The sequence below is a fragment of the Lampris incognitus genome, chromosome 11 (genome assembly GCF_029633865.1).
Source record: "Lampris incognitus isolate fLamInc1 chromosome 11, fLamInc1.hap2, whole genome shotgun sequence".
Taxonomy (NCBI): Eukaryota; Metazoa; Chordata; class Actinopteri; order Lampriformes; family Lampridae; genus Lampris; species Lampris incognitus.
Genome location: NC_079221.1, coordinates 39,944,511 through 39,970,541, shown reverse-complemented (window position 1 = coordinate 39,970,541; position 26,031 = coordinate 39,944,511). Strand labels below are relative to the sequence as shown.

Sequence of the window (26,031 nt, the reverse complement as noted above, 5' to 3'; positions counted from 1 at the left end):
TATTATTACAGGACGGCATCTTGCAAACAAGAAGCATCTGCGTAATTAGCAAACACGAGCACAAAGCATCAAATGTGCGCTTGTGGCTGTGATTGTCCAAAAAGAGGAGAAGGACGCATCTTCCAGCCTCTGTCAGTTATCTAACAGCACACAAAGTTGCCGTGGATGGAAGTAATCTTGTTCCTCTGGCTGCAGTCAAGTGGACGGGTTCGTAAGAAACGATGCTGAAATAGTAGTGCGCTATGGTCGAGACAAACGTCATGGTTTTGTGGGAGAATCGCGCCGAACAGGTGTCACCGCTCGCCCTAGCCTTTGTCAACTAGATTAGATTAGGGGGGTTACACACAGATAATCATGGGCACAGAGCGGTAGCCATATGACTCCAAATATGCTGCAGAAAACTGCTCATTTTGTAAATGCATCATCTGTCTTATAATTTTTCCCACCCCCCCACCCCGACAGGAACCTGCTAAGAGTCAAGCAGAGATCAACTCAATTTAGCTAATGATGATCACCTAATGTGTTTCACTGCTTAGCAAAAAAAAACCCCATAATCATCATAACTAGAATTTAAACTAACATGTCACAGACACCCCCGACCGTCAGTGAGTCTCTGTCTAACATATCATGACTATTTGAAAATCTTCCAAGTGTGCCTGCGATGTTGAAACACCTCTGAAAACAGCATTCGGACCACGTGACGCTCAAATGATTTGGTCAGACTGACATGAATAAAATCTGAGTGGGGGACTTGTCCTCATTTGTCTCTGATACATAGAAAGGCCCGTGTGCACAGAATGTGCCGGTGTTGGGAAGCACTGGCTGTCTGATTTCTTTGTACTCACGGGTTTCTGAGATAGGTCCGAATCCGCCAGTACCATGGACTTGGACTGGCTCAGCCGATCCCCGGAGCTCTGGGAACTCTTAATGCGCATCTGCACGGCACCCAGCGAGCCTCCAATCAGCTGGGGGGGCAGAATCAGAGGTGGCTGCTTCCCAGGGGTGCTCTGTACATCGGTGATTCTGTGGAAATGCAAAACAGCAAAGTGAAAAGGGATACCTCGCCATTTTTACTTTAAATTTATTCTTTCTTTGCCAAGCGTATGTCATGGCCGGGCGGCACGGTGGTGCTGTGGTTAGCGCTGTCGCCTCACAGCAAGAAAGTCCTAGGTTTGAACCCTTGGGGGTCATCCCAGGTCGTCCTTTGTGTGGAGTTTGCATGTTCTCCCCGTGTCTGCGGTGAGTTTCCTCAAGGTGCTCCGGTTTCCCCCACCATCAAAAAGACATGCATGTTAGGGTTAATACTCCTGTGTGTACCCCTGCCCGAGGCATGGCAAGAAGAATTGGAGTTGGTCCCCAGATGCAGCACGGTGGCTGCCCACTGCTACTAGCTACACTGCTAGGATGGGTTAGCTGCAAAGTAATTTCCCTACAGGGATCAATAGAGTATAAAAAAACCCAAAACAAAACATATTTGCTTTGTCCTCCAATCATGTTAAAGATGACTTAGCATCAGCAATGCTGGCATTTAAATTGCTACTGACAGGAAGCTCACAAGCTTAAGCCACTTTGTCCTTTATTCTTACAGCTAATTTGTTCTCTCCATTTAACCCATCCTATTGTACAGGAGCAGTGGGCAGCTGCAGCGCCCAGGGACCACCTCCAGTTCTTCTTTCCATTGCCTTGCTCAGAGGCACAGACAGCAGTATTAACCCTAATATGCATGTCTTTTTGATGGTGGGACGAATCAGGAGCATTTATTTGTCATTTCATTTCATGCACTTGCATATATGAAATAAAACGAAATATCGTTTCCCACAGCCCACAGCAGTTCAACACAAAAACTAAAAACACATGTCCAAACTACAAAAACACATATATCCAAACTACAAAAAAACTACAAAAACTACAAAATTACAAAAACACATATATCCAACATATCCAAGAAAAAAAAATTCACTGTCCAAGAGAGCAAACGCCAGCCAGAATGACTGTTGGAACTGACGGTCTGCATGGGCTAGCAGTTAGCTTAGCCTGCCCCGCTTGCGCATCCTGTCAGACCACCCTCGTCGCTTCCTCTTCGGGTGCAGCTCCGGGCAGCTGGATGCCCACCGGATGCAACAGACCAAGCTCTCCCAGCCATCAAACGAATACAACTTAGACACAGATGTGGACAAAGACACTGCATGGACGGTCCTGGGTGAGGCCACCGCAAACGTAAGTTCGTGCCGCCATCTTCCCACACCAGTACTGGGTGAGGCTGCTGCAAATGTGAGTTCACGCCGCCATCTTCCCGTACCAGAAGCGGGAGCACCCGGAGGAAACCCATACATACATGGGGAGAACATGCAAACTCCACACAGAGAGGACCTGGGACGGCCTAGGTTCGAACCCAGGACCTTCTTGCTGTGAGGCAACAATGCTAACCACTGGGCCACCGTGCAGCCATTTAATGCTATAGGTGCCATTTGTTTCATTTAGCATCATTAAAATTGCTAATGCACTACTATGACCAATAAATTTTCAATGTCAAAATTATTCTTTTTTCACAAAGCATAGGTATACATCTGAATCAGTGGTATGTAGCTAGGCCTACAGTATATCTTGATACTATGTGCTGTGTACTAAGAAAGAGACCTTTGACAACATGGAATGACAATATCTCCAATACCACAAGTTATCAAAAAACTTCAGGTAAGGAAATTGCTTTAAGTGCAGTGCTTTGCCTTTCATATTAAAACACATGTGCATGCAACTTACAGATCTACAGAGTTCAAAGATTCAAGCACATATTGCAATAAGCTTTTCCTCATACTGGCATGAGGTCTTTGAGTTCCTGTTCAGTGCCCTGATTGCTTCACAAGAATTGTGTCAGACATGTCTCTTTCGACAATGAGTGTCTAGAATGAAAAAATAGAAATAAATGGTCTACATTTCTGTAACTACAGAAATGCAAAACATCACACATACTGTAGTTCTTGGGAGGTTTATTGGTTACCATCCAACAGGAAAAGAGCCCTTGTGCAATTGCGACCCCATTTTAACGGCAATTTCTGGTTACCTATGAGCAATACGTATCCATGCACAGGATGTTCGTAGGTTCTAACTTACATCTGTACCACTTCGAGTAAACTGAAGCTCTTGCATGTAAAACTGCATGAGTTAGTTCATCATTTCACCCTGATCTTATATATGGTGCAGGTAAATCACGTTTAGATGGGCTTGGCTCTATTTCTGCTGTATATTAACACCATGCTAAAACATAGCAGATGTAGGCCAAAGACCCAGGAAGAAGGGTCCCACTTAGTTTCAGTTTTACAGACCTAAAAAGGCTTTGACAGTCACCTTTTCACAATTCAAATGTATTTTTCCTCAGAAGCAGCAGTGGCAGAGAGCTTCACTTGAACTTTACAGCCTAATCCTTTTACATTGCAATGCAAGATCCGTGTAAATGTCAGTAAATTTGTTATTTTTTCCTGAACAGGAGCATCAGTATTAGCTATGACTTCGACCTGAACACATGAGCATGAACACTTGTCTTGAGATAAAATCAACAAATTCAACAAAGAAGTGCTGAATTGGTTGGTCAACTGACAGCAAATTAATTGATTATAACGTTGGTAGGCGATTAATCGTTTTAGTAATTTAGCAAGTTAAAATACCAAATATTTGCAGATTACTGCTTCAAAAAATGCTGAGATTTGCTTGCCTCTCTGTGATACATATATATCATAAAATGAGCACTTTGGGAGTTGTTTGGCTGCTGCATCAGAGTAAGTAGGAACGTGTACAGGGCATTCGTCATTATTTTTGTCATTTTCTTGTCAAAATTATTAATTGGTTAAGTGATTAAAGAAACAAAAGATACATTGATAATGAAAGTAGTCATTTGTTGTGGCCCCAAAACAAAGTATCCAGCAACACAACAGCTACCCACACACAAAAAGTCCCAAGAAAAGGTATTGCTGACAAAAATCTGTGATGTTTTATTGTATTCAGAAAGCAAAAAGGACAAAATGACCCCCCACCCCAAATGATGGAAGCTAAACCTGATACCATCCATGAAATGGTCTCAGAAATACCTCACCATATGGTAAAATACCAATTCCACCTTAGCAACTGGTAAAATAAAATGACAAAATGCACTGCTCTCTAAAGCTTTATAGAGAAAGGCTTTACACTTTTTACTCAAACGACAACTTGTAGAATGTGAATTTACACATTTTTTTTGTGTGCTTTCAATTCAATTTATTCCCCTCCCCGCATCACCCTGAAAACAAGACAGTATTCTCAGCGCAAGAGTAAATAGCATTTTTGCGGATCATGTCCAAAGTAAAAACTTTCCTCCGTGGAGTTGAATAACAAAGGCGTGTACGGTAAATTAATGCCATCGCAAATCAATGCTACAAGCAGAGGCCTACGTGGTGCGGAAATCACCCTTAAAAAGTGCGTAAGCCATTAATAATCTGCAGGAGCATGCAGCCACACAACAACAGCAGCCCATTACCAAGACAACAAAAAACATAGGCTACTATGAAAGCTCAATGATCATCCCCGATCATTTACTGGTGTCCTACCTCATCCCCGCCATCCCTCTATCAGTCACAGATTACAAAAGTAGAAAGACAGAGAGAGTGAAGTAGGCCTTCCATTTAGAGGAAGTGTTTTTGGTCACGTGGTCTCCGGTCTCCACAAACCACCATGTCTCTCACAGTATAACAGTTAATGCAAGTTAAGTGTGCACTGAGTTGCAGCCTCCTCCACCCCCCCCCCCCATTTCCTGAACCATGACACTCAGTGTAAGTGGGGAAAAAAAGAAATAAATAAAAAGCCAACAACAAATCTTAACCTTAATCTCAAGAGACAGACCCTTAGCACTGTGTTCAGGAGATGCATCTTACAATATGGCAGATACATCATTGTATATTCATGAAACATTGCACATCAAAATCTACATCTCTCAACTGCAAGGAGATGTACGAGAAAGCTAGTGTGGTTTTCCTCTTCTCATTTTCAAGAACTGTTTTTAGTAACACGCGTGTCAAAACAACTCACTCTAGGTGCTGTTTAAAATTCAATGATAGGCTATGTATCATGCAGTTGTATGCAGCGTTCTCCAAGCTGGCATTTGACAGGAAATTTGTCCTTTCTGTAATATGATAATTACAGCACACAAGACCATCTGAGCACACACTGAGGCCTCTAACAAAGAAGAAAACAAATGAATAAATAAATAAAGCACAAGTGTGCGGACAAGTGGGCCACAGCTTTGAGAGATGGTCAAGAAACGGGGGGTAGGAGTGTCCCACATGATGCAACAACGCTAACCTTCAACTAATCCTCTATATCTATTCCTGATTCTGTCGGTGGTGAACAGGTTGACGGATGAGATCAGGCAGGCAGTCTCCGTGGGCTATGATGTTTGCGGAAGACATTGTGATCTGTAGTGAGAATAGAGAGCAGGTTGAGAAGAGCCTGGGGAGGTGGAGGTATGCACCGGAGAGAGGAGAAATGAAAGTCAGTAGGAGCAAGATGGAATACATATGCCTGAATGAGAGGGAGGACAGTGGAATGGTGAGGATGCAAGGAGTAGAGTTGATGAAGTTGGATGAATTTAAAGAGAAGAGAGGTGAAGAAGAGTGCAGGCAGGGTGGAGAAGAGTGTCAGGAGTGATTTGTGGCAGAGTGAAAGGGAAGGTTCACAAAATGGTGGTGAGACCAGCTATGTTGTATGGTTTGGAGACAGTGGCACTGACCAAAAGACAGGAGGTGGAGTTGGAGGTGGCAGAGTTGAAGATGCTAAGATTTTAGTTGGGAGTGATGAAGAAGGACAGGATTTGGAATGAATATATTAGAGGGACCGCTCAGGTTGAACAGTTTGAAGACAAAGCAAGAGAGGCAAGCTTGAGAGGGTTTGGACATGTACAGAGGAGAGATGCTGGATATATTGGGAGAAGGATGCTGAAGATGGAGCTGCCACGGAAGAGGAAAAGAGGAAGGCCAAAGACGAGGCTTATGGATGTAGTGAGGGAGGCCATGCAGGTGGTTGGTGTGACAGAGGAAGATGCAGAGGACAGGAAGAGATGGAAATGGATGATCCACTGTGGCAACCCCTAACGGGAACAGCTGAGAGGAGAGGAAGAATTCTGTCAATGGTGGAGAGCCTTGGAGTGAAGCATAGGGTCACATATTCATCAGCCAGAAAACATCACCCTGACTTTTAGATTAATATTTGACTTTACAGCCCATCGCTTGTTTAACTTGTGCTGGGCAATTTAGAAAATATCAGAATGATAATCATCTGGAATTTTACATAATATGCATATATTGTGAAAATATCACAGCAGCATGATATCTGCTTACATGTGCAAAAATACCATATTTTACAGTTGGGCAATATATCAACATAATATCAATATCATGATTGTGCTGTCAGTATTAGTTAATGTATACAGTCTCTTTAAGAGTCTTTTGTTTACTGATGACGTCACCAGCACCACATCGACAGTACAGGAAGTTCAGTAGTCAACAGAAAACTTGGTAAAAGCCTTAAGACGTTTTGTTCATGATATCGCTGTTCTCTACATACATTTCATGCTTTTGGATGCACCGTCAGTATGTTAGTATTCTTAACATAAGTCTAAGTCACATTTGTTAGTCATATTAGTTTGGCTTGATGTAAATATTTCGTATTTTATTGTATGGGTTCATATTGCATGTGCTGTTATAAGCGAATGATAACGCTAGCGAATTAATTGGATGTGATAATCCGTTGTCATCAGTTTAGCCAAAATACTCACCTTAGTTGGTCAATAATAAAGTGTATGCTAGAAATTGCATAGCAGTAACACACTTGAAACTCAAACGTCATTTCATAGTCATTTTTGTTGATGTGTTGAAATTTGTATACTTGTTGTGTTGCATCTCTTGTAGTTTTACCCTACTTTCACTCAACAATTAAATAGAGTGGAGCTAAGCACCCTCTTCGGCGTGGTGATTGGAGGAGGAGTTGTCTATCTGCCAGCTTATGCAGGGCACATATGAGTGGCAAAATAGTAAAACGACAGCTTCCTAACGGGCTGAGATACAGCAGAGCAGGTCAGTGTCATCACAACAGAACAGTGAAAGAGGCTTACAACAGAACACCAGCTTAACAATCAGGCTTCCATGACATTGTGGAAGAACAGAAGTCACGATCCCCAAACAGCTTTATTACCTGGTCTGGTGGGTCAGCAACATCTAAACGCTCTCGCGGCTCCTCTGCTCGCTCAGCAGCTGCCATAGCCTTTGCAGAGGCCGAAGAGGCCAAAGCTAAAGTAAAATATGCAGAGAAGGAAATGCAGATTAAAATGCAAAAATCCCACTTGGATGCAGAGAAAGTATGCTTAGATGCACAACTTGATGTCCTAAATGCTGAAAAAACAGCATCAGCAGCAGTTGCAAAGGCCAAAGCATTAGCGGCAGCCATCGTGTGCAACAAAGAATCAGACTTTGAGTTGAAAAGTGATGTAGGATTCAGTGCTCATGATTCTGCTCAGCGAACTAACGACTACATCTGTTCAAGAGCAGACCAGACTACGGACTGACCCTGGGATGGCACTCCCAGGGAGTGCCATCCCAAATGCATGGCCTAGACACAGACAGTGGCTTTCCCCATAGCAGGCCATCTACAAAGGCCACCTATGATGTTCAAACATATTTCCCTAATGGACATGCAGTCAGCGTAGAGAGACAAGTTACCTACTCTGATGCAAATGCTACCAAGCCATCACAAACCACAGAGCATTCAGGCTTTAGAGAGCAGAAGCACAAAGCTTATTTTGGCCATGTCAGGCCACCTGAGAATTATAATTACTTACCTGCAGATACTCCCCACCACGGTGTGGTGCAGCCACCAGCCCTAACCCCAGTGCCATCATCTCAAACTTCCCCACAGGTCAAGCCACACCCACCTTCACCAAAAACACATGCCCACTTTCCTGTTAGCACCCCACAGGCTCACTATGGAGACAATCAGAATGTGTCTGATCTTGTTAGGTTCATGGCACGTCGAGAAGTTATCGCCACAGGCCTACTGCAGTTTCATGATCGCACAGAACTTTATAGGTCCTGGAAAGCATCATTCTTGAACACCACAATAGGCCTTCACCTCTCAGTTAAAGAACAGATGGCTTTCCTAGTTAAGTGGTTAGATGCACAGTCAAGAGAACCAGCAAAACGGCTCTTATCTGTTTTGCTTGTTCTCTTGACTGTCTATAACCCAGAAAAGGGACTGCAGACGATTTGGCAGTGACCTGATGAAGGCTTTGGGGCACCTGAGGTCGTTGAGAGTGCATTACTCAAAAGAGTTTACAGCTTCCCAAAGATTTCATCAAAGACTGGAAGAAACTGGGAGAACTGGGAGACCTGTTGATGGAGCTTCAAGCAGCAAAATCAGAGGGAGTGCTTTCTGCTCTTGCCTGTTCAGATACAGCAGCGGTCGGGAACCTATGGCTCGCGAGCCATATATGGCTCTTCCGGTGACGGCATATGGCTCCCAGACAATTTTGAGTTGAAAATTATTTTTTTTTCAAAAAAATCAGTTTGGAACTGATTTTAAAATACTTGTGATATTTCTTAATAATACTGTGTCATTTTAAAGTAAACAGAAATTAGTTTTGAAGATAAATTTCACGGGTCACGGGTCACCCGTGGGTCGGGTCGGGAACCAATGGCTCGCGAACATGTCCGGGTCATTGTAAAGGTGAAGAAATCAATTTTATCAGATAGCCAACTAGTTTATCCGCTTCAACCCTTGTAACGGAAAAGATGGCGAAAAGAAAAAAAGACGATGATTACCGTGCATTCCAGGCTGCGTGGACAGAGGAATTTGCATTTGTGGAGAGAGCAGGATCTGCGGTATGTCTAATATGCAATGATAACATTGCATCGATGAAACGGTCAAATATAAAGCGGCACTTCGATACGCACCATGCTTCATTTGCATCGAAATCTCCAGCGGGGGACAGCAGGAAAAGGGCATGCGAGGAGCTACAGCGGAGAGTGCAGACGAGTCAGCAGCAACTACGTGTGTGGACCAAGCAAGGGGACGGGAGTTCCGCTAGCTTTGCGGGGGCTTTGGCAATAGTAAGGAATGGAAAGTCATTCACAGATGGCGAGTATGCCAAAACATTCATGCTTGATGTGGCCAATGAACTGTTTGATGACTTCCCAAATAAAGACAAGATAATCAAACGAATAAAAGACATGCCCCTGTCAGCAAGAACTGTGCACGATCGTAGCATCATGATGGCAAATCAAGTCGAGGAAACACAAATTAAGGACATAAACGCCGGGACATACTTTTCTCTCGCGTTAGATGAGTCAACAGACGTTAGCCATCTATCTCAGTGCAGTATAATTGCCAGGTATGCTGCAGGTGACACACTGCGTGAGGGAAGCTTGGCTGTTTTGCCAATGAAAGGGACAACAAGAGGAGAGGATTTATTCATTTCTTTCATGGAGTTTGCTAAAGAAAAAAAACTACCGATGGATAAACTTATTTCTGTCTGTACTGATGGTGCACCCTGTATGTTGGGGAAGAACAAAGGATTTGTAGCGCTTCTCCGTGAACATGAAAAGAGAGCCATCCTAAGTTTTCATTGCATCCTGCACCAGGAGGCGCTTTGCGCTCAGACGTGTGGCCAGGAGCTTGGCGAGGTGATGTCTCTGGTCATTCGAGTGGTCAACTTTATTGTTGCCCGAGCTTTAAATGATCGCCAGTTTAAAGCTCTGTTAGAAGAAGTTGGGAATCATTATCCCGGTCTGCTTTTACACAGCAACGTGCGTTGGTTGTCAAGGGGGAAGGTGCTCAGCCGTTTTGCGGCTTGCCTGAGTGAAATCCGGACTTTTCTTGAAATGAAAGGCGTCAAGCATCCTGAGCTAGACAACACTGACTGGCTCCTGCAGTTTCACTATCTCGTGGACATAACTGGCCATCTGAACCAGCTCAATGTGAAAATGCAAGGTATTGGAAATACAATCTCATCCCTTCAACAAGCAGTGTTTGCATTTGAAAGCAAGCTGGAAGTCTTTCTCAGGGACATTGAAACAGGTCGTCTTCTGCACTTTGAAAGACTGCAACAATTTAGAGATGCATGCTTAGCAAGTGACTCCACTCAACATCTGGATCTCCAGCAGCTAGCTGGCTTTACGTTCAATCTCCTGCAGTCATTCAAAGCACGTTTTGGAGAATTTCGTGCGCGCACTGGTCTTTTCAAGTTCATCACTCATCCACATGAGTGTGCAGTGGACAAAATCGACCTGACATGCATCCCCGGGGTCTCTATCGGAGACTTTGAGCTGGAAGTTGCTGACCTGAAGGCATCAGACATGTGGATGAGTAAGTTCAAGTCACTTAATGGAGAGTTGGAAAGTCTTGCGCGACAGCGAGCAGAGCTGGCGAGGGAACACAAGTGGACAGAAATTAAAAATCTTCAACCTGAAGACCAGCTGATTCTTAAAACTTGGAACGAGCTTCCTGTGACATACCACACAATGCAGCGTGTGAGTATTGCCGTATTGACCATGTTTGGCTCTACATATGCATGTGAACAGTCTTTCTCGCATATGAGGAACATTAAGACCAACCTACGCTCACGTTTAACTGATGGAAGCCTCAACGCCTGCATGAAGCTCAACCTCACCACGTATGAACCAGACTACAAGGCCATTAGCAAAACCATGCAGCACCAGAAGTCGCATTAAAAGTAAGACATATTTAATTTATTATACGTTAAAAATACTATATGGCTCTCAATGAAATATATTTAGAAATATTTGGCTTTTATGGCTCTCCCAGTCAAAAAGGTTCCCGACCCCTGAGATACAGCATGGGGCATAACCAGCACAGTTCAAAAACTGCCCTTTAATCTACAAGAGAGATGTATGATGCTAGGCTACATGTTCAAAAAGCAGCATGGGGTCTCCTTTCCTCCATTTTCTGTCCTTGTTGATTTCATATCAGCTCAAGCAAAGATGCGCAATGACTCAAGTTTCCTTCTCCTTCTCCATGCAGACCACACAAAACCAGAACACCCTAGAAATGCGAACAGAACATCTGTCTCAGTCCACAAGACAGACATCTCTCTGAATAAAACAGCAGACAAAGACATGCAAAAGGCTAACATTGATCCAGCAAAGTTGTATCCAATTCATAAGAAGCTACACCCTTTACACAAATGCAGAGGGTTCAGGGAAAAGTCTCTGGAAGACAGGAAAGCCTTTCTAAAGCAGAATGGCATTTGCTTTAAATGCATAGCATCAACCACACACCTAGCAAAGAATTGCGAAAGGTCTAAAGTGTAATGAGTACGGCAGTGAGAGGCATCACTCTGCTCTACACCCAGGGCCTGCACCAGAGTCTGTAAATGCCCTCACCCCTACTGAAAATCATGGCGGGGAGAGGAGTGATATTTCCAAAGAAGATGTGTCAGCCAATTTCACTGAAGTCTGGAGGTAATCTGAGTGGTAAAACCTGCTCAAAGATCTGCCTCTTCAAAGTGTTTCCGACTGTTCAGCAGGATAAGGCAGTCAAAGTGTATGCTGTCACTGATGACCAGAGTAATAATCCCTAGGTAAGACCAGAATTCTTTGAAGTTTTCAAGTTGAACAGCCACAATTCTCCTTACCGTCTAAAAACCTGTGCACGTGTGGCAGAGACAAGTGGGAGACGAGCACATAGCTTTGAAGTAAGCTCCATAGACGGACATGTCACTCTTTCTCTTCCAACCTTAAAAGAGTGTAACAACATTCCAGATAACTGCTTGGAGATCCCTACACCACAAGCTGCTCTTCATCACCCACACTTACAGCCTATAGCAGGCCAGATCCCAGAGCTTGACCATGATGCTCCAATCATGATGCTACTTGGCAGAGATATCATTAAAATACATAAAGCAAGAGGACAGATAAATGGACCACATGATGTTCCATATGCCCAAAGTCTAGACCTTGGGTGAGTCCTAGTCGGTAACGCTTGTTTGGGCAGAATCCATAAGCCACTTAGCATCAACGTCTTCTTTACCAACACTCTGGAAAATGGTATACAGTCACTCTTTAAACCACACCCTAACACTTTCACGTGAAGGAGAGTGTCTGTAAAGTGAAGGTCTGAAGAATGCACACTAATGTCTCAGCTAAGAAACCAACACGAGACAAGGGCAGATTTCACACATGAGATGATTTCTTCAAGAGAACGGAAGATGATGAAAAGCTAGCCCCTTCCATTGAAGATCTGACCTTCCACCATATCATGAAACAAGACTTCTACAAAGATAAAGGAAACAGTTGGGTAACCCCCTCCCCTTCAAGCCTAAGAGATGGCATCTACCCAATAACAGAGAACAGGTCTTGAATCGTTTCAGGTCATTAGAGCGGTCTTTCTCAAGGAAACCTGACATGAAGGAACACTTCTTTGGCTTTATAGAGAAGTTACTGGAGCAAGGCCATGCCAAAGTGGCTCCTCCACTAAAGAAGCACGAGGAATGCTGGTATTTACCACTGTTCGAGGTCTATCACCCAAGAAAACCAGGCCAGATCAGGGTGGTCTTCGATTCAAGCTGTCAGTATGATGGCGTGTCTCTCAATGATGCACTCCTGACCGGTCCCAACCTCAACAACAGCCTTCTTGGAATGCTCATGTGCTTCAGGAAAGAAGCAGTGGCTATTACTACAGACATACAGCAGATGTTCCACTGCTTTGTTGTCTGACCACAAGACAGAAACTTCCTCTGATTCTTCTGGTATCAGGATAATGACAAAAGCAATAATGTCATAGAGTTTAGGATGAAAGTTCATGTTTTTGGCAACACCCCCTCTCCCGCTGTTAGAATTCATGGTCTCAGTCAAGCGGCAAGAGAGGGTGAGGCAGATTATGGAGCAGATGCCCGAGAATTTGTGGAGAGAGATTTCTATGTTGACGATGGCTTAAAATCATTAGCTCCTGCTGCAGCTGCCATCGACCTCCTCAAAAGAACACAAAAGATGCTGGCTTGTTCTAACTTAAGGCTCCACAAGATCACCTCAGCTATAAAGAAGTCATGAGTGCTTTCCCTACAGTAGATCGTGCCAGTGGCCTGAGAGAACTAGACCTGGGCAGTGACACATTGCCAGTTCAATGCACACTTGGAGTCACCTGGGACCTTAAGAGCGACACATTTACATTCCAGGTGTCATTCACTCACCATGGAGTCCTGCCTACCATGAATGGCTTTTATGATCCTCTTGGGTTTGCTGCCCCAGTTGTCATACAAGGCACGGCTTTGCTCAGAGACCTTACAGCAGACTCTCAAGACTGGGACATGCATTTACCCCTTGGAAAGCTGGAAATGTAGGAACAGTGGAGAGACTCCCTGCAAGAGCTCCAAGATCTTCACATCCCCAGGCCTTACACCCAAGATTCCCTTTCCACTACTCTAACAGAGAGCTCTGCATCTTCTCAGATGCTTGTGTCTTAGCGATAGGTGCAGTGGCTTACCTCAATATCTCGGACTCACATGGGAACCATCAGACAGGTTTCATCCTTGGGAAAGCCAAGCTTACTCCACCTCCAGACTTAACCATCCCCTGCCTCAAACTCTGTGCTGCCGTGTTAGCTGTGGATGTGCCTGAGCTAATAAGATCGAAGATGGACATTGAATTTGACAAGGTGACCTTTTTTACTGACAGCAAAATTGTCTTTGTTTACATCAACAGAAAAACGTAGATTCTATGTGTTTGTGAACAACAGAGTGCAGAGAATTAGGAGACGCACTCAGCTGCAGCAGTGGCATGGCATGCCAAGCAACCAGAATCCAGCCGACTTAGCAACAATATCTGTCCCCGCAGCCCACCTTAAGGACAATACATGGCTTACAGGCCCAGGCTTCTTGACTCAGCCGGACTAGACACCTTGCAGTGCAGACATGTTTGACCTGGTGAGCCCCTATGAAAATGTAGATGTGTGTCCTGAAGTAACGACACTCAGCATTACTGCCAAAGAACACCACCTTGGCAAACACCTTTTGAGACAGGTGGCAGAAACAATACCTGTCTATGCTTCAACCCAGAAGAAAGTGGCAGGCTGACAAGGAGGACATTGCAGAAGGGACTGTAGTACTTTTGAAAGACTCTCAGTCCAAAAGGAATGACTGGCCATTAGGGCGCACCAGTAAAGTATTCCTGAACGATGATGGAAAAATCCATAAGATGGAAATCAAGGTTGTGGCTAAAGAAGGCATGAAGTTTTTCCAAAGACCTATAACTCAAGTGGTGACACTCCTTCCCGCAGAGTAATGATAGGTCAGCTTTTCTTTGTTTGTGTTGTAATAGGCAAAGGTAGTGGTATCCTAGGATACCAGGCGAGGAGTGTGCTGTCAGTATTAGTTAATGTGTACCGTCTCTTTAAGTGTCTTTCGTTCACTAATAACGTCACCAGCACCACATCGACAGTACAGGAAGAACAGTAGTCAACTGAAAACTTGGTAAAAGCCTCGAGACGTTTTGTTCATAATATCGCTATTCTCTACATACATTTCATGCTTTTGGATGCACTGTCGGTATGTTAGTATTCTTAACATAAGTCTAAGTCACATTTGTTAGTCATATTAGTTTGGCTTCATGTAAATATTTCGTATTTTATTGTATGAGTTTGTCACAATTGAAGTGGCTCAAGTTCTTTTGCGCCCCAGTGAAATTTCAGGACAGACTACCAACAACAGGTATTTCTTGAGGTAGCAATCTATTTAAGGAAAAAGTAGGCCTCTGCCAGTTTTCCATGTGCTCTCCTGTGGAAACAACGAACAAGCACCCGCTCACCAGGTAGTAGGGGTGGGGCAAGTGGCCTGTTGTTCCTGCGCCGTTGGTCGTACGCCTGCCGTTGTCTGGTAGCTTTCCCCGCCTTCTCGTAGGCCTCCAAGAGAACCTCGTGGTGATGTAGCACTCACTGGTCCACTGATCTACCTGTACGGGGAAATTTAACTCCAAGGGTACATTCAATGGGCAACCGTGCATGTCTACCAAACATTATATAGTGTGGAGTGTACCCCGTTCCACTGTGGACTGTGTTATTATAGGCCTGTAGAATAGCGGGTAATTGTTCCTCCCAGTGTTGCCGCCCTTCAATGCTCAATATATTTAACAGAGTCAATAGTGTCTGGTTCATCCTTTCACAAGTCCCATTCCCTTGTGGCCAGTATGGGCTAGTTCTGGTTTTTGTACCCTCATATAGTTCACAAAGCTGCTTGACCACCGCTGACTCAAAAGTCGCCCCTCTGTCACTATGGAGACGCTCTGGGCAGCCGGAAGAGATGTTTCCATAGTACCCGAGCTGTGGTGTGGGCCGTCTGGTCCTTTGTTGGCACTAACCATGCATATCTGGAGAATACATCGACCATCACCAATAAGTAGGGACATGCATCACCTGGGTGACCCAGGGACAAGTAATCAATAGCCACAATTTCCATCGGGGCACTAGTGATTACTGGCATCATAGGCGCATGAGTCGAGGGCCCAGGTTTACTCACCACACATTGTTGACGTTGGCCAGTCCATTCTTGGATATCTGCTCGCATTTTTTTTTTTTTAATTTATTTCTGATTTTTCCCTTTTTTCTCCCAATTTAGTGGCCAATCGATCCCTATTTTAATTCAAACACCCACCCTCGTACTGCATGCATTCGCCAACTGCATCTCTCCGGCCGGCAGTCTCGAAGGAGACCGCCTCCCCACTTTCGTGACAAGGCGACTCCAGGCCGAACCACTGTTTCCTCCGACACACACAGAGACGCATTCACGTGACGAACACAAGCCGACTCCGCCCCCCTCCCGAAGACAGCGCTTGCCAATGATTGCTGCTTCATCGAGTCCGGCCATAGTCGGATCTGACGAGACCGGGGCGCGAACCCCAGTCCCCAGTGGGCAACTGCATCGACACAAAGCCGATGCTTAGACCGCTACACCACCGCGGACCATCTGCTCGCATTTTTGGCCAAAAGAAACCCCACTGTAATGCAGATATGGTCTTCTCTGCCCCCATGTGTTGTAGTGCTTGGTGGTAGTGTCGCCATACTTCTTGCCATTTCCCCTCAGGGACTACAATCTGGATAGGCTGTTCTCCTGTCTGTTCACCTAGTGCCTGTCTGACTATCAACCCCTCCTGTTTTTTGAGCAGGTTCCACTCCTGCAGGAAGCTTTTGATGTGCTGGGGTACTTCTTGCCATCTTGAAGCATCTAGGGGCTGGCCCTGGTCTAACAGTTCTCCCACTGCTCAAAGGGCCTCATCGGCTTGTTATCAAATGCTCCAGGGCCATAGGTTTGAGGGGTCCTATTTTTCTCCAGTGGAGAAGCAGGCTCTCCATGGTCATTTTCAAGCATTTTCTGCATGAAGTCAATGCCTCTTCATATCAGGTTTTCTGTCCAATTTTTTTCCTGAGAGAAAAAAAGACACTTCATTGCTTGGTCTCTGTTACTTGGAAAGCACTGTCTAGGGGAGCGGAATGGTAATGGTGCTACCCAGCTGTTTCCCTTATCTTGATAAATTTCTCTCCATTATGTCAAGAAAAGCTTGATTGTCCATTGAAAATGCTGGCTTGCCATCATCCCTAGTCTTCTCAAAAACTGCAGATCCCAGCTTGTCTATGTTCCCCCTAAGGTATTCTTCCATGGTACAAAAAGCTGGAGAACAGCTGCGATGAGATGGCATGCAGTTGAGATACTCCTTGACCAGGATTTTGTTTGGACATGGGCTAAGGAAGGATATATGACCATTACTGAGCACATGTGTTTTCAGCATATTAACACTTGTTGGCTTATGAGTTGTCCTGAGACAGGCGTCACCCAAAATGACCCACCCAAGGTCTAGCTGCTGTGCATAAGGAGCACTGTAAGGCCCATTGATTTGCTCCCTCCCTCACCTTGTGCAATTGCATCCATCCATTCCATTATCTGAACTGCTTATCCTGCTCTCAGGGTCGTGGGGATACTGGAGCCTATCCCAGCAGTCATTGGGCGGCAGGTGGGGAGACACCCTGGACAGGCCGCCAGGCCATCACACACACACACACACACACACACACACACACACACACACACACACACACACACACACACACACACACACACCTATAGGGGCAAATTAGTATGGCCGATTCATCTGACCTACATGTCTTTGGACCGTGGGAGGAAACCAGAGCACCTGGAGGAAACCCATGCAGACACAGGAAGAACATGCAAACTCCACACAGAGGATGACTCGGGACGACCCCCAAGGTTGGACTGCTGCAGGGCTTGAACCCAAAGCCTCCTTGCTGTGAGGCGACCGTGCTAGCCACTGTGCCACCGTACTGCCTGTAACAATGCAAGGAAAAGCCCTGCTCCATGAACTCTCAGCTGACTAAAACGGTGGCAATGAACCACTCCCTTCTGAAAAGGAGGAAGAATGGGATAGGTGGAAAGAATCTTTAAAAGATCTCCAACATCTTCAGGTGCTATGTTCTATTTTCACAGACTTCTACCCAGAGAAGAGAGCTGAGCATCTTTTCAGATGCATCCGCAATGGCAATTGGCGCTGCACCTTACTTAAGAGCCATTAACCATGAAGGTCAGTGCCATGTAGGATTCATCATGGGCAAATCCAAACTAGCCCCACGGCCTGCTCACATTGTCCCATGATTGGAGTTATGTACAGCTGTTCTGGCTGTGGAACTGCTAAGGGACAAGACTGACATTGACATGGATGCTGTCAACTTCATCACTGACAGTAAGATGGTCCTCGGATACATATACAACAGCACCAGGAGGTTTTACACATATATGTTGCCAACAGAGTGACTCGCATCCGAAAATCTATACATCCTGAGCAGTGGCACTACATCTCTATAGAAAACAACCCGGCAGATCACGCCACCAGGCCTGTTCATGCTTCCCAACTTCAACACACAAACTGGCTTTCTGGACCATCATCAGAAGATGTCTGACTGTGATGGCTCTCACAGTCAGACATCTTCTCTCTGGTATACCCTGAAACACATGTAGAGATATGGCCTGATGTCACATCTCTGATCACCAAAACTTCAGAGGCCCAGTTTAAAGTTGCATTGTTTTGAAAGATTTTCTCACTGGATGACCCTGTGTCACACCATGACATCATTCATTCGTGTTGCAGCATCATTCAAGAAAACCTCAGATAAAAGCAAAGGCAGTGGATGGAACCCCATCATTGATAAAGATGGATTACTCAGGGTAGGAGGCCGCCTGACACTGGCAACTCTCACAAAGGAAGAAAAGCACCCACTTATCATTCCCTGTACTCACCACATTGCTTCTCTCTTGGTGAGATACTACCATGAGAAAGTAGCACACAAGGGTTGTCATATCACAGAGGGAGCAATCAGAGTGGCAGGATTGTGGATTATTGGGAGCAAACACCTGGTCTCATCTGTTATCTACAAATGTGTCATCTGTTGTAGGCTCAGAGGAACGCTACAGATCCAAAAGATGGCAGACTTGTTAGCCGACAGGCTCTTACAAGTGCCAACCTTCACCAACGTTGGTCTTGATGTCTTGGGTTTGTGGACGGTGATGGCATGTCGCACAAGGAGTGGCAGTGCAGACAGCAAATGGTGGGCAGTGCTTTTCACATGCATGTCAACAAGAGCTGTGCACATCGAGCTAGTTGAATCAATGTTCACATCCAGCTTCATTAATGCATTGAGAAGATTTTTCTCTATTCGTGGACCTGTAAAACTTCTCCGCTCAGACAGGGGCACTAATTTTATTGGTGTCCATAAAGAGTTGAGTATTGATCACAGTGATACTACACTGAACAGCTACCTACAGGAAAAAGTCTGCACATGGCATTTTAATCCCCCACATTCTTCACACATGGGTGGTTTGTGGGAAAGACTCATTGGTGTTGCAAGGCGGATCCTGGATGCAATAAAGAATGCGAGACCACTAGTGCCATTGTCTACAGACCCAGACATGCCAGCTGTTCTCACACCAGCAATGGATTTGACAAAGCAGACAAGTACTCTATCAGCACCTTCTGGCAACTTTGACCCAGCAGAGCTCCACATAAAACAGTGGAAACAGGTTCAGTGTCTCGCAGACGCTTTTTAGAAGAGATAGAGGGGGGAATACCTTGCCACTCTTCAGAGTCAAAGAAAATGGACAAGCCCAACATCAAAGTTGGAGATGTTGTTCTGCTCAAGGATAACCAAGCTCACAGGAATAACGGGCCTGTGGGACTTGTTATTAAGATATTCCCCAGCAATGACAACAATGTTCGCAAGGCAGAAGTAAGGACAGCAAAAGAAGGGACTGTTAAAGTGTTTCTGAGACCCATCTCAGAGATGGTTGTCCTTTTGTCTGAGGGACAGTAGAAAATGGACTGTCTTACATGTTTATGTTTGTATCTCATTTATTATATTGTAGTGGTACAATCGTATTGTAGCAGGCAGGGAGTGTTCTGCCCTCTGAGTGCATGTATAATAGCCAAGTAGATTTTTGCTTACTGCAGTGTCCCCTCCTGGTCATTAAACAGCAGTAGTTGTAGAGCAGGGAATTTCCCTCTGAGTTAACGAGGCAGGGTAGAGAGCACATAGTGACCGTTTCTCCTGCTGCAATTTGTCTTCAACCTTATTGCCTTGGACATTATTTTTCTGTGAGTATTTTGTTCGGATACTATTATGCATGTAGTATCTTTGGATACTACATGCATATATTTGCTGTATAGTTGTTTTGCTGCAAATTCGGTTTAAAAGTGACTTAATTTATAACTAGCACAGCTGTAACCTGTTAGCTAACCTGCTTTGCCCTGTGACTTGGCATTTTTTATTTCTTATATAGTCATGTCAGTGTAATGAGTATTGTTCAAATTCTGATATGTGTTTACATTTTCTGCTTTGTTGTGGTTTTACAGTAAATTGTGGATCTTCATTAAATATCAAAGAAAAGTCACGCCTTGTGTTTACTTGAGGACTTCACACTGTTTGCTAACTGTCTAGCTTTGAATAAGGACTACTCATTGCGAGGACAGTATAGTCATATTTTCAGTTGGTTCATGTAACATATAAAGGAATGGATGTTTTAACAAATCTCAAAAATGTCTATTAAAATTTGCAGTAAGACTATCATTGACTGGAGATTTGTTCAAGGACAAACTCTTAACTGCTATATCCAATTCAGTAGAAGTAATATTAGTATCACAAAACTCTGCAAACTCATCATCTATGCGGGGAATAAGATCTCTGATGCGTCTTGATGCATGCTCAATAACCCAGGTAAGAAAATCAAAGAAGGTTGAATCAAAAGGCCATCTGTATTATTCACAGAGGATTAGGGGGTGTTGCAATCACAGCATTGTAAGATGGTGACAAATGTTTAACGACCGAAACCAAAGACCAGTTTCATGATCAAATATGGGTGTGCCCGTTAACTAGAGTGTCGATGGCCATGTCTACTACTGACAGAGGATTGGGGAATAGTTGCAATCACAGCGGGCGCGCCGGAATCATTCATTTCAGAAGTGTGTGTGTGTGTGGGGGGGGGGGGGGGCAAAAATGATATTGTAGCGAAATCGGGGAGCAACTGCAGGAACTGCCGCGGGCGACATCGCTAACCGCTCGACTAAAGGGTCCGATCCGTTAGCCAAGGGCTTACGTCTCTACTTATCCATACACGTTACACTATGCCCCTCCTTCGGAAAAAGCCTCCACGCGCATCCCACTTCTGACACCAATGTAGCGAATTTGGGGGGGCAACCGCAGGAAACGCCACAGCCGGGACGCGAACCCGTATTTCCCGCACCGCGGACGATATCACTAACCGTTCGACTAAAGGATCCAACCCGTTAGCCATGGGCTAACTTGTCTCGTTATCCATGCACGTTACAATATATATGCGTGTGCAGGGGTGTACTGTGGTGCTATAAGAGCGCACTGGAGCGCAGCTCCGTATGCCTGTATTTGCGGTTTGAATACAATAAAGCACGTTACTGAAGACACGTTTCCGCCCCATCTTTTTACTTTGTTGCAGTTAGGCAACACAATGTAGCGTTCTGTGTTGAGCTTGAGCGCTTAAGCGATACATTGTATTCAGTTTTGAAATCCCGCTCTTTCTGCTGCCTGCCCACGGGGTAGCGGTATAATTCAAACATAAACCAGCTAGTGCATGTGGGATTAGATACACACATTTCTTGTTCAATTAGCCTAAACTACGAGTTTACAAGACAATAACACACGGCGGGGGTGTAACATTACTGTTAAAGTTTAGTTTTGTTTGGCTCTATTTTACTTTCTTATTCATTCGTTCTTCTGACGTTTTTGCAGAAGCATGTGTTCGCAATATTGATAGCTAGCAGAGCTGGCGTTAGCTAAGTTAACGACTCAAACACACAAACAACGCAAACACACTGCGTTTTATTGGTTGCTACGTAGGCTACAATGCATTTGATTTGTGTTGCAATGTACCCTTTGAGTGGAATAATATGTGAATATTCTTCCTGATTTATGTCTGCGTGCTTTATTTAACCTAATTTCTTAGAGTGGACGGGAATGATTGAAACATCTTCTTACCGTAAGTGTTGCATTATAGCGGCATTAGCGGGGATACAGGGATTCCTGACTTAAAAAAAAAATTGGAAAGAGGGTAAAAGCCCCCACCCCCATTACTGCGCCCCTGAATCACAGCATTGTAAGGTGGAGACAGACGTACTCAGCCACGGAATCAGCAATCCGAAAAAACATCGCGCACCCGGAAGCAGAGCAACTGCGGACGAAAGTTTCAGCCTGTCTCAGCAATGCGACGGCGCCACCAAGTAAGGACCAGAACATCATCACCCTTCCAGCGGACAAGGGCAGATGCACTGTTTTATTAAAGCAGACGGACTATCATGAGAAAGCTATGACGTTACTTAGCGACACAAATACTTATGAGTCCCTGAAACGACAGACAGGAAGCGGTTACAAGAAAAACAAAAAAGGTGTTAGATTGTCTGAAGTAGTTCGAACAGAACAATATTGAGGTATTGTTGTGCCACAGATAATACCCAGGGGAAGCTACACCTAGTCTGTATGATTACCCAAGATACTGTAGCGAAGTCGCTGCCCCGTCAGAATTGTGCCATCCTGTTTTACCCATCAGGCACTGCGTGCAGATTGTCAGTTGTTATTAAATGTTTTGTAAGTGTTTTATGTGTTGATGTGATTACTATTTGTTGTGGTGTAATTGTAGTTGTCATTCTATTGCGTTGTGTAACCTTGGTACTGAAACCCTGAACAACTTTGTTGTTCGAGTAGATGAGCCCCATGTATTGTGTCACATTTCCCGTTAGTTCTTGTTTCTGCGTGAGTTCAATAAAGTGGCTGCAAAGTTATCTTTGTCGTTACTCCTACGTCCGCCACAATACATGTGCCATTACGACCTATTGTTAGTATGGTTAACTTGGTGACCTATAACATCTCTTTTAAGTTTTCTGCCTATATTCTTACCCGTTGGTAGGCAGTAGTGAACATTACATTCAGAACACTATGGATTGTGTGGACAAGGTGAGAGACATCATTATGGAGAGGGAGGAAACAATGGTCTCTTATGCTGTTGAGTCTCTCTTCACATGCGTTCCTGTTGATGAAGCAGTGGAGGTAGTCCATGTGAAATTACAAAACGACCTCACCCTTAGCAATAGGACCACAGTTAAGGGCCCATACACACCAGACCGACACCAGAGAACTAGCTGCGACGAAGGCTGACTGTTGCGTCGTCTCACGTCGCCTGCGTCTGGGCCAAAAAGTAGCACTTGAACACACCGCAAAGACTACAGCCAACGGCCAACTAGCATGTACGTTCTGCGCCTGCGTGAGAGGAAAAACTCTCCATACCAGCAGGTGGCGATAGTCTGTCGTCATTCAAAATCAGCGAACAATCCATCCATCCATCCATTATCTTAACCGCTTATTCTGCTCTCAGGGTCGCTGGAGCCCATTCTTGCAGTCATTGGGCGGCAGGCGGGGAGACACCCTGGATAGGCCGCCAAGCCACCTCTCACACACACACACACATTTTAGTACGGCCAATTCACCTGACTTACAGGTCTTTGGACTGTGGGGGGAAACCGGAGCCCCCCGGAGGAAACCCACGCAGACACGGGGAGAACATGCAAACTCCACACAGAGGACGACCCACCAAGGTTGGCCTACCCCGGGGCTCGAACCCAAGACCTTCTTGCTGTGAGGCGACCGCGCTAACCACTGCGCCACCGTGCCGCCCATTAGCGATCAATGACACAAACAGTTACAAACAGTTTCTAAAGATCTCAATGGCCAAAAAGAAAATCTTACCTGATATAACACTGTTTATTTTCAATCTCACGCCAGAGTTCTGTTTTCACCATTCGGCTGACATGTTTTTCTGTAATGTACAGAGCTGGCCTCTCCTGAATCATGTTGATCAACTGGTCTTCAGTTTCTTCATTCCAGATTGCCATGTCGTTGTGAAAATATTAGCTTCTTGAAATGTTCAGGTGAGATGAAGACGAAAAATGAGAAGAGCCTTGTGTGTGGCCTCTTGACTTCGTCGTTTGCTTGCGTTCGTAACTTCCGTTTCTCTTCTCGTGCACTGATTCGCCAAGCTGAACAGCCAGTCAGATGATCTCTCTCACCGACGGGCTCCGCAGCTGATTTAACATGCTGAACAGGCTGAAAAGCTGCCGACAGGGGTCCTACTAGTGCCAACGGTGCGGGACACACCGCAAAAACTAGGGCCAGGGATGCTCAACTACAGCCCAACGGTCGGCCTGGTGTGTCATGGCCTTAGCACTGACCAAGTGTGTCTGCCCCTGAAACTATGTCTTCAGTCCATGTACTTCACATACAGGGAACAGTACGTTAAGCAGAGGCATGGGTGTGCTATGGGTTCCCCAGTCTCACCTGTAGTGGCCAACTTGTGTAGGGAAGGGAACGAGGGCTCTGATGTCCTATCCAGGTTATTCGTCAGCTAGAGAGACAGGGTTTGGTATGACAAAATAACTTTCCAGTTGGCCCATTGAAGATGCAACAATTGAGACTGAGACTGAGATTGAGATTGGTGGGAGGACGTAGACAACCTTACCTGACCTGTGTCAGGAACTGGTTAAGATGGTACAATAATTTGTAGATCACTTCAAATTGTTCACTAAAATGGTAATTGCTTGGTGCTATGCTTTCCAAAATGAGCTCTTTGGACCCCTGGCAGATCCTCGATGGTGCTCTTTATGGAATAAACATTTTCCAAACCTTGAAACAAGAGTTACAACTATGATAATAAAGGTATAAACATGCGTGATAAATGTTGCCTCATAGGCAATGAGAGGCCAACTTTTTGGACCCCATCACAGCTCCCAGAGGGATTTTGTGGGAGTGTGATATCAACTATCTATCTAGGATATAAAATACAAAGCAAACTTCGTCAAGAAGTCTACCAGGGTGGTTACTATATGAAATTTACTTCAAAGTTAATGGATTAAGTGTAAGCGAAGAGAAGACTGCCTCTTGATGATATTTTAGGTTAGTATTTTAGCCCACTGCTCAGCTTTTGGACAAACTTGTTCATGCAAATAATTCTCAATGAAACTGAGAATGAAACAAACGCCCCACTCATTTAGCTTTATTTCATTTTCAGTCTTGAGCTGTTTTTCTAATATTACCCTGTATGACAGCAGAACTGATGGATACCGACTCATGGATGAAGCTGGACAATCATAGCTTCTTCTATGGTGGAGACAGACAGGGACCAGGGCACCATGTATTTGGTTCCAGGAGCATTAAACTACATGAACCTAGAGTAAATGGATAGGCTGACAAAAGCAACAATGCAGCTTCTTAAACTGAGGTTTCAGGCCTCGAAGGAAACTCAAAGAAAGTTCCTTCCAGAGTGAGGTCCTTTGGTCATCAGGGTTGAGTGGCACCTTGTTTTATGTAGACCAATGTCTACATAAAAGAACAATGTCAAAGTGCAAAAATGTAATTGGACAATTGTGTGTAAAAATTTCAGCCCCTGGTCAAATTGCATGTTTAGTGGAACCTCTCAATCTCTGTAGGATACAAACGTAAAAATGACTTATTTCTGCACAATATGATACACAGCTACTCTTCCATTTTTTGATTGTGACATCCATCCATCCATCCATTATCTAAGCCGCTTATCCCAATTGGGGTCGAGGGGATGCTGGAGTCTATCCCAGCAGTCATTGGGTGCCAGGTGGGGAGACACCCTGGACAGGTCGCCAGTCCATCACAGGGCTGACACATTCACAACGAGGGACAATTTAGTATGGCCAATTCACCTGACCTCTATGTCTTTGGACTGTGGGAGGAAACCGGAGCACCTAGAGGAAACCCACGCAGACATGGGGAGAACATGCAAACTCCACACAGAGGACAACCTGGGAGGATCCCCAAGGTTCGACAACCCTGGGGATTTGAACCCAGGACCTTTTTGCTGTGAGCCCTGATAACTGGAGTACACCCTCCGGTCCCCCTTTTTTTTAAAATACAGGAACCACTACCCCAGTCTGCCACTCCACAGGTAATGTCCCCGACCTCAATGCGACACTGAAGAGGTGTGTCAGCCAAGACAGCCCAACAACATCCAGAGCCTTCAGCATCTCAAGGCGAATCTCATCCACACCCGGCGCCTTGCCACCGAGGAGCTTCATAACTAAAGAAACCTCTGCCAGGGATATGGGTGGGGCTTCCCCCGAGTCTTCAGACTCTATCTCCTCCACTGAGGGGATGTGTTAGCCAGGTTCAGGAGTTCCTCAAAGTGTTCTTTCCACTGCCCGACAACATCCCCAGTCCGGGTCAGCAGTTCCCCTCCCCGGCTGAACACTGCCTGAACCCGAATGGTTTGCCAGAACTTCCTTGAGGCCAACCGAAAGTCCTTCACCATAGCCTCACCGAACTCCTCCCACACCTGAGTTTTTACTTCTGTGACCATCGAAGCCACAGCCCTCCTGGCCTCCTGGTACCTGTCTGCTGCTT

The 26,031-nt window shown here is 45.1% G+C and overlaps 1 protein-coding gene across 1 annotated transcript in view; it reads right to left on the bottom strand.

Moving 5' to 3' along the window:
- Positions 1-4,684, bottom strand: part of arhgap15 (Rho GTPase activating protein 15) — a 58,425-nt gene extending 53,741 nt beyond the window's left edge. The window contains exons 1-2 of the mRNA XM_056289739.1: positions 4,578-4,684; positions 846-1,023 (exon numbers count right to left, since the gene is read on the bottom strand). Coding sequence (XP_056145714.1) covers positions 846-1,023; positions 4,578-4,591 — 192 coding nt within the window. The 5' untranslated portion in view covers positions 4,592-4,684. The remainder of the gene's footprint in view (positions 1-845; positions 1,024-4,577) is intronic.
- Positions 4,685-26,031: the final 21,347 nt, after the last annotated feature.